Source organism: Chrysochloris asiatica, unplaced genomic scaffold (genome assembly GCF_000296735.1).
Source record: "Chrysochloris asiatica unplaced genomic scaffold, ChrAsi1.0 scaffold00306, whole genome shotgun sequence".
Classification (NCBI taxonomy): domain Eukaryota; kingdom Metazoa; phylum Chordata; class Mammalia; order Afrosoricida; family Chrysochloridae; genus Chrysochloris; species Chrysochloris asiatica.
In genome coordinates, this window is record NW_006408824.1 from 141,556 (window position 1) to 150,199 (window position 8,644).

Below are 8,644 nucleotides of genomic sequence, written 5' to 3' on the forward strand. Positions count from 1 at the left end.
TGGCAGGAGATAAGGAATCCAGCCAGTCAGACTTATTTCTGTGGATCCCCGCACCCAGCCCCAGTGGCTTCGCTCTCCTTGCTTACTACTTCTAGATATGAGTCTGGGCTGACTCAGCCATCTCCCCAGATCCTAGAGCAGAAGCTTCTGCTGAGTCCACCCCAGCAGACATCATATTCATGACCTTTTCCTCCTGATGTTTTTCAGCTTCCTGACCTCTGGTCTGGAAAGACCCAAGCAGAGTGGTACTCACCTTCGTGGGGTACACAGTACACAGGGCCTTCATCAGTGGTGTCAAAAGATGAGAAGGAGGCCCTGGAAGACCATGAAGGGGAGGGCTGCTCCAGCGCTGAAGGTGGCTCCAGAAAGCTGCAGTTGAGGGTGTTTTCCAGGTCGTGGTGGGCCACTGTGGAAGGAGTGAGGCACAGCTGCCTTACTTCTTCCATAGTCTGCATCCACTTAGGTATGGCCTCCATGGATGCAGGACTCACAACGGGACACCCGAGCATGATGGATGTGGGGTCCCGAGATTCTACATTACTGGGTGGGCCAAAGGTTTTTCTCTGCTGTCTCAGTCATTACCTCCAGGGAGTCTCTGCCCCCCAGCTTCTAAAATCTGGAAAGGAGGAGCGCAAGTCTACCATGTGTGTCAGTGCAGACATTGACTGCGCGGCACTGCCCCCTTCACCCAGCAACATAGGGGAAAAGGGGCCGGTCCACCAGCCTTCCAGGAAGGGCCGAAGGTACTGTGTCAGATCCTAGTAGGAGGGTGCTTACAAGCACGTGCACACATACCCCTGCTGCTATGCACAAGAAATGATCTGCGGACCTGTGCAGTCTTCAGGTGGGGGAGGAAGGCGAGCCTATATTTTCCCTCTTTCCTTCCCTCTGGACTCACCTTCCCTTGCCCACCCATTTCCCAGCATCCTGCGTCAAGAGACGTTTTCCCCAAAATACTTGCGCTGACGTCCTTACCTACGACCTTGGGCAGTTTCTGCCTCCGAAGCGGGATCCGGGGCAGCTTCATGCTGATACGGCTGAAGCGCCCACACAGCCTTTGTGGAGCCTTCTTCCTCGCCAGCGAGAGCTCCCTGCAGAGGCGGGGCCTGGTTAGGGGAGGGGCAGAATCCTCAGAGGGCCTTACGATCTCCACAGGAGCAGACCAGAGAGGGCGGGGCCTCACCGGCGCGCTGGGTCCTTGCCACGGCACGCGCAACAGCAGCCAAGTAGCGAGAGCAGCAGGCCTAGGAGCAGGGCTAGCAGTGCGCCCGCTCCCATTACGCCTTTGCGCTGATTGGTCTCTGTAGGGGTGGTGTTGGAGGATACAGTGTTAGCAGGGGTGCTGGGTCTCACCTCCACAGCTACCCTTCGGTTCGACCCTCACCTAGGCGGCAGGCACCAGTAACTGGGTCGCAGGAGTCTTCGTGGCAGCTGCAGGCCTGAGCGCAGTCCACACCGTGGAGCCCAGGCGGACACGTCAAGTTGCAACTGTGGTGATGCGAAGTCAGGGCAGACTTCAACGGTCCTCCTAGGGTGCTACCCCTAACCCTACCGCCCTCCCTCGCGTTCTTTCCCTAGGTCTGTTGGCTCCCCAAACTGAGCTCTATTCTATTGATACTAAAACCTCACCCTACTTCCCGGCACACAAAGAGGGTGGTCAGTTGTGAGAAGGAATGGTTATATGCACATCCATCAGGCAAGGTCTTTCAGGGACTGGGGCCGTGGTCACCCCCACCAATGTCCATTGCTAGTGTTGGCTCCTTTGGGAATGGGAAGACGTACTGCCGGACCAGACCCCCCACTGTAAGTGGAATTCCCTGGTCTCCACGCCAGCCACAGGTTCTAACCAGGGCAAGAGGAGTCATTCTAAGTCCCATCCCTCCGCTTGCAGCACTGCAGCCCCTGAAGTCTGGCTGAAGCTTCCCAGGTTAGACACGCGCCCTACCTAGCCCCTTCTGGGTTCTTAAAACACTCACTGGGGGCCGTGGACACCAGGGCTACAGAGGCAGCGCCCGGACTGGAAATCGCAGCGGCCATTGCCACAGTCGGCGCACACGAAGGCGCAGTCCTCGCCATAGGTGCCATTGCTGCACTTGGTCTCACACCTCGGAAGGTGGGAACGGTCCCGTCAGTGTGGACTAGGACAAACAGATCCCAAGTCCCCAGCGCCGCCCCCCACTGAGGACCTTCAGTGAGAGAAAGGCTGGGAACAGCGTTTCAGTAGCGGGCGACTCACCGGTCACCGATCCAGCCCGCATTGCAGCGCGTGCACTTGCCGGTGACGTGGTTGCAGGCATGTCCGTCGCGGCAAGGTGGGCAGCGATGACCACAGCCCTCGCCATAGAAACCGGTGGCGCATAGTTGGTCACACTTGGTGCCATTCCAACCAGGCTCGCACGTCAAGCAGCGGCCCTCGGCCACCGTGCATGGCTGTTGGCCTTTGCATTGGCCGCACCTGGGAAGCAGAGCGGTAATTGGAAGGCAGTGGGCTCGGCAGGTGCTTCCCCGCGGGTCATCCCTCCACTCCACAGCCCCGGGCATTTCTTGTACTTACCGGCGGCGGCAGCCCAAGCCATAGAAGCCTGCTGGGCACGGCTCGCGGCAGTACTTGCCGCGATATCCCGGCTCACAGGCGCATGTGCCGTCCACCGGGTGGCAGCGGCCTCGAAAGCACTGACAGATGCGCTCGCAGCGCGCGCCGAACGTGCGTTCCCGGCACTGGCAGCGGCCACTTTGCTGCTCACAGGGCGATGCATTGCAGGAGCACTGGTTGTTGCAGCTACGACCCCACCAGCCAGTGTGGCAGAGACACGCGCCTGTCTGCGGGTCGCAGCGCGACGTGGCGCTGCAATAGCAGGCACTGGCGCACTGCGGCCCCCACCAGCCGGGCTCACAACGGCAAGCGCCGCTCCGCGGGTGACATGCACCATGCTGACACTGGCACGCGTGCTCGCAGCGCGCGCCCCAGCGGCGCGAATGACACGTGCATTGGCCCGTCACATCCTCGCACTGCCCGTGCGGGTGGCAGCTGCAGAGCTCCTTGCAGTCGGGGCCCCAGAACTGGCGTGGGCACTCTGCAGAGGCGAGCGGAGGGGACCAAAGGCCTAGACACTCACCAGAAACACCCCTGCCAAGCCGCAACCTGTCCCTCCCACCACATGGGTCCTACCAGCTTAATGAGGTCCCCAAATCAGACTCCGCTTCCCAACCTCGCCTCATCCCGCCCGGATACCGCCCACTGCCCAGCATCCACCCCGTGCTCACTGGTATCGCAATTAGCCCCGAAGTAACCGTGGCGGCAGCGGCACTCGCCGGGTCGGACGCACACCTCGTTTTCTGAGCAGGTCGAGTTGCCCTCGCATAGCGCTAGGAACGAGGGGCCTGAGCTGCCACAAGTCTGGCCCCTACATTCCATTCTCCTTTTCCCCCTCCCCGCACCTCTGCTCAGACCCCCACGGTCCACCCCCAGGGAGACTCACCTATCCCGCACTCGTCCCCCTGCTGACTCCAGCCAGCACAGCACGCCGGCATCAGGGAGCTGTGGACACAGGAAGAGGACCTGAGCCTTGACCTCTGATGTCATGGCTCTGTCGCAAAATGGTGACCCAGGCTCGTCTATGTGCAAGATACTGTTGTAGGTATAGGAGACTCTGTAAAGAAAAACAAAGACAAGTCCCCCCCCCCACACACACACCCACATGCCATCCGAAGGGGTTCACCAGAAACAGCCCTGACTTCCATGAGCCTCCTTCACCTAGCCACTGTTGTTAAGTACCATCGAATCGTTCTGACTTTTAGAGACCCTGCATAGGGTTTCTGATCCTTTAAATCTTCAAGGGAGCAGAAAGCCGCATCTTTCTTCCATGGACGCTGATGAGCTCTAACCTTGTTGTTGTTATTAGTGCTCTAGAGTAGGTAAGGAGTTCTGGTAGCATAGTGGTTATGAATCAGGCTGCGAACTGCAAGGTCAGCAGTTCGAAACTACCAGCTGTTCCTCAGAAGAAAGATGTGGTATTCTGCTCCTGTAAACATTACAGCCTCAGAAACCCTGCAGGGTCGCTATGAGTTGGAACCGACTCCAGGGCACATAACCCCCACCAGAGTAGGTAAGTGCCCTCAAGTTGGTTCCAACTCATAGTGACCCTGTATAAGGTTTCTGAGGTGTGGCTGATGAGCTTGAATCACCGACCTTTCGGTTCAAAACAACCTTGCAGATCAATGCACTAATCTACAGTGTCATAGCAGGACTTCTAGTCCTGTCCAGTCCTCATACTAGTACTAGTCCACTCACTGCACTTGGGCAAACCCAAACTACCCCAGGATTCCAACTCAGAGACCCTATAGGACAAAATACGGATGCTCCATAGGGTTACCTAGGCTGTAAATCTATATAGAAGCAGATAGCTTCATATTTCTCCCACAGAGCAGTTGGTGAGTTTGGACCACTAATCTTTCAGTCAGGAGCCCAAAGCCTAAGTCAGGCTTCAAGGGTCCCTCCAGGGGGCAGGCAGCATGGAGGTGGGGGCAGGCAGCATAAAGGCTGGTCAGTGGGTCAGGTAGGGTCCAGGAGAGGTTCCTGGACCTCTCTCAGGAGTGGGGTCTAGGGCATCCTTGAAGGTGAAGGCCTGGCCAGATGGGTGTTAGGGCCTGGAATGTGCCAAGGCTGGCTGGGATAGAGGGGCACATTGATGCCCAGTTGGGGCTTAGACTGAAGTGGGCAGGCAGGGAGCTCTAAGGTAGGAGTAGGCCACCATGTGAAGTACCAACTTCATACCAAGTGGGGCTCAGGAGGGAGGAATGGGGTCTGCTGCTAGGAGAATGCTGGGGCACATACACATAGGGCAGGAGGCAAGACTTAGGGTGCAAGAAAGCAATATTGGAGCATCTGTTAATTCTGGGGGTCCTGAATTGGCCTGCTAACTGCAAGGTCGGCGGTTCAAACCTGATACAGGGTTACTATGAGTCAGAACTGATTTGACTGCTAGCGAAACAGCTGTTTGAACCTATCAGCTACTCAGAGGAAGAAAGATACGAGCAGTCTTGGAATCCCTAGGAAGCTGCTCTACTCTGTACTATAAGGTCAAAATGAGTAAGAATCGACTCCATGGCAGTGGGTTTCCTGATTTATACTTGTGTTTCTCTCTTTAATTTTATTTGGTGTCATGAAATATACCATGTTGCCTCTGTAAAAGGTAAATCATTTATAACTATCACACTATGTGTAAGGGCATGTTCCAAATCTATAGATGGCTGGGATACCTGGGCACAAAGGTTTCCTCAGGTGAGGCTGTAGCTCAACAAGGACTGAACAAGGACTGCAGGGGCTGGGCTGGGCTGGACCCACACTGAGGGCAGAGAAGGCTCAGAAGGAACAGACACTGAAGGTGCAGGATCCTAGGCTTCCCACAGACCCAAAAGGACTTGACTCAGATCTTAAAGGCACACCAGCCAATTATACTTTAGAGTACAAGAACTTGCTTCTTTTGAAGGATCTATATCTGGAACCAAGATGAAGTGGTAGTGAGAAGGCTGGGAGGGGACCTGAAGAGTCTGTTGAAGTGGGGGTCTCCTACTTAAACTGCAGGGGATACTCACCAACTGTTCCCCAGCTCAAGATAATAGCCACAACCTGAATGGGACACTGGACCCTCAAAAAAGACTCCAAACAATAAGACTGTTTTCCACAGGCCAGCAGTGGGATTTAGGGAATAGGGAAAGAATGAAAAAGGGTCCAGTGTATTTTTTCACAAATAAAACAGTAAACCGCAGCCCCAACCCCTGCTATTGTCTCCAGCCACCAATCTTGCAAGAAAGCCTTGCCTAAGCAGGTTCTATTAGTTCTGCATCAGGGCCTCTACTGTAGACAGCCTTCACCGATGGCCCTGGATTGCCCTGCAAGCACTGGCTGCCCTCCACTCAGGTACTGCATCAAGGCACACTAGCTGTAGGGCCACAGTCAATGGGGGTGACTCCTGGATCTGCCTATGCTGTATGACCTCAGGCATTGGGCTTCAACTTTTGGCTACTCATTGCAGAATGGTCCCAGCAGTGAGTAGCCTGGGGCTCAGAGAGCAATGTAGCCAGGGCACTTGTGTAAGTCACTGTCTGTCCTCCTGAACTGGGACATTCTGGGAGTAAGCTCCCCTTTGTCACCTTATTATGGTAGGAACCCAGGTCTCATCTTGCCCCCAAGGATCCTCCCCTCCCCACAGGGCAATGCCAAGGTGGGGGTTCATCAGAAATAGAATAAGCCTAGGATTTTCCTTATTGGAAAAGAGACCTGGTGGGAACCCCCTCAAATTTTTACTAAGGTGAAGTGGAAAAAGTGGACTTGGAGCCTTGACTGTAGATCATTGCTACCCATAAACCAGCATGCTGTGATTTCTCCATCTTAAACTTCTCTGTCCTCCCATGAAGACAGTCAAACTCCTGACAATAGGTCTCCTCAGGGCCAGAACCATCTCTTTCTTCCCAAGCTTGTCAGGGAGATTCCCTGGTTGCTCTAGGCACAACTATGGGGCCCTGCCCCTGGCCCACAACAATCCTTCTCTCGTGTCTGACAAAGACTTCTCTCACACTAGGTACTCCAGAATCTTGCCTGGCTCATCTAGACAATGAAATGGCCTAAAGGCTTCCTACAGGGCCACAGGGATGCCTCTGTATCTTACAGGCAACTGTCCAAACAGAATTCCTGAAACACCACAATCCCCATCCTTTCCCCAGGTGGCATCCGTGACACGTGTGTGTGTGTGTGTCTTTCACATACACACACCAGTCACCCGTTTCCCTCCCTCTCCAGCCTCCCTTCGATTATCTGTCCAGCCCCCATAACTCCTTGCTCACCTCAGAGACCCTCAGCCCACCACACACACAGGGCTCCCACTTCCTCTCCTGCAGAACCTATGCTAGGTGTCCCTAGACTTCCCCCTACCCCCTCCGAAGGAAACTGCAACCCCCACTCAGTAGATCTCTCCAGCATTGGGCTTGTATCTATAGCTGTGTCTTCTCCTCCAAGGCTATCTGTCCCCGTGGCTGTATATGCCTATAGTAGATGCACAACTTTACTGGTTGGGTGAGCACTCTGATCCTTTCTCTCTGGTCCCCACTAGTGGAAGTCTGGCCAGGCCAACGGCCTCCCTCCCTAAGTCTGCTCCCTACAGGATCACTGGTATCCCCAGCACTCTAGGTGGGGACCATCGCCAGCCCCATTTTAAAGCAGCCACAACAGGCCCAACAAGGCTAAGGGGCTTGGTCAAACCACTGGGGAGAACTGGGACCAGGAATGTCGCCTGGGAGCTCTCCCAGAAAAAGAAGTGAGAGCTGAGTGGTCCCCCAGTCAGGCCCCCAGCAACCCAGCCTAGATGCCCCCCATCCTGCGCAGGTCTATGACGCTACGGGGTACAGAGGGGCAGGCCTTGGCCTGCCCACTGTTCCCTGGGGAGGTCGGAGCAGTTCCAAAGAGGCTCGCCCTCCCCCCTCTAGGCGCGTCCCGCCCGCAGCCGCTGCTACATTCCTGGGGCCGGGGAGGCCATAGAGGCGGCGCGGCGACGATGCGAAGCAGATGGCTGGCCAAGCGGGCCCCCGCCCTGGGGGCGGGACTCAAGTCTGGGAGGGGTCTGAGCGCCTCGGGATCGTAGCTCTGAAACCCCGAGCGCCCCCTTGCCGCCCCCCTGTCTGTAGAGACCCAAGAGCCCTGGAAGCAGCCTCCGCGGGTCCCGCCGCCCAAGTCGCCACGACAAGACCCAGGTCGTCTCTCCGGCTCCCTGTCCGCGCGGCACTCTCCACACTAGCCCCTGGCCTCCGCGCGAGATGCCCTTGACCTCTCCATGGACAAGGCCCCATGATCCCTGCGCTCACTCCAGGCGTCCTAACCTGGGCTCCAAGCTTTCTTTCTGCACAGGCTCTAGCTGGGATGGCTGTCCCACACCAGTTTCCCCGGCGCAGTTCCTCAGCACACCTAGAGGCCCTACCCAAAGTCGCCGGGGCCCCAATCTTCCAGTCTAGGGTGTCCGTTACTACCCACTCCTGCTTCTGGTCCTCCCTGCACGTCGGTTCCCGTATCCACCCTCCTCCGACCCTCGTCTGCTCTCTCTCAAGACCCAAAACTGTACCTCTAAACCTCGTCTACCCCCAAAATCTCCCTGGCTGCCACCTCTCAGGGCGCAACTAGTCCCCCCTCCAGACCCCACCTCTAGCTCCAGCCGCACTCGCCTCGTATACCTGAGTCCATGCTGTTCCTGCCTAGGCTCATCCCCACAGTCAGCCTTGACCACCCGGTTCGGGAAACCCCTGTATCCCGACCTTTCCTAAAATCAATCTGCACCACCCTCCGGGTGTTCTCTCGTCCTGAGCAGCCTCTGAAGCGCCGTCGTGGCCAGACGCCCAGGCTCGGCCTGGAGCAGCGCTGGCGTCGTAAGGGCGGCTCATGTGCCTGCGAATCGGCGCCTGCGGCCTCAGGAGTCCCCCTGCCCCAACGCCGACGACCCCCGTCCCAAGCGACCCCTGGTCCCCTCCCCGAGCTGGGCCGAGATCCTACCCAGGCGCCCTGCACACGTTGCGGCCGCGCGGGTTCAGCTCCTGTGGCGCCGCGGGGCTCGGCAGCAGCCCAAGCAGCAGCAGCAGCGGCGGCAACGGCGGACCATCG

General features: G+C 57.1%; 1 protein-coding gene across 1 annotated transcript in view; it reads right to left on the minus strand.

Annotated features, from left to right (window-relative positions):
- The window catches only part of SCARF2 (scavenger receptor class F, member 2), a gene marked incomplete at its 5' end in the record, with an annotated part of 9,891 nt that extends 1,251 nt beyond the window's left edge, over nucleotides 1–8,640 (minus strand). The window contains 10 exons of the mRNA XM_006874944.1: nucleotides 254–406; nucleotides 976–1,091; nucleotides 1,184–1,301; nucleotides 1,385–1,488; nucleotides 1,977–2,105; nucleotides 2,237–2,455; nucleotides 2,555–3,074; nucleotides 3,265–3,366; nucleotides 3,480–3,538; nucleotides 8,537–8,640. Of these exons, the coding sequence (XP_006875006.1) occupies nucleotides 254–406; nucleotides 976–1,091; nucleotides 1,184–1,301; nucleotides 1,385–1,488; nucleotides 1,977–2,105; nucleotides 2,237–2,455; nucleotides 2,555–3,074; nucleotides 3,265–3,366; nucleotides 3,480–3,538; nucleotides 8,537–8,640 (1,624 nt within the window). The remainder of the gene's footprint in view (nucleotides 1–253; nucleotides 407–975; nucleotides 1,092–1,183; nucleotides 1,302–1,384; nucleotides 1,489–1,976; nucleotides 2,106–2,236; nucleotides 2,456–2,554; nucleotides 3,075–3,264; nucleotides 3,367–3,479; nucleotides 3,539–8,536) is intronic.
- Between the last annotated feature and the right edge of the window lie 4 nt (nucleotides 8,641–8,644).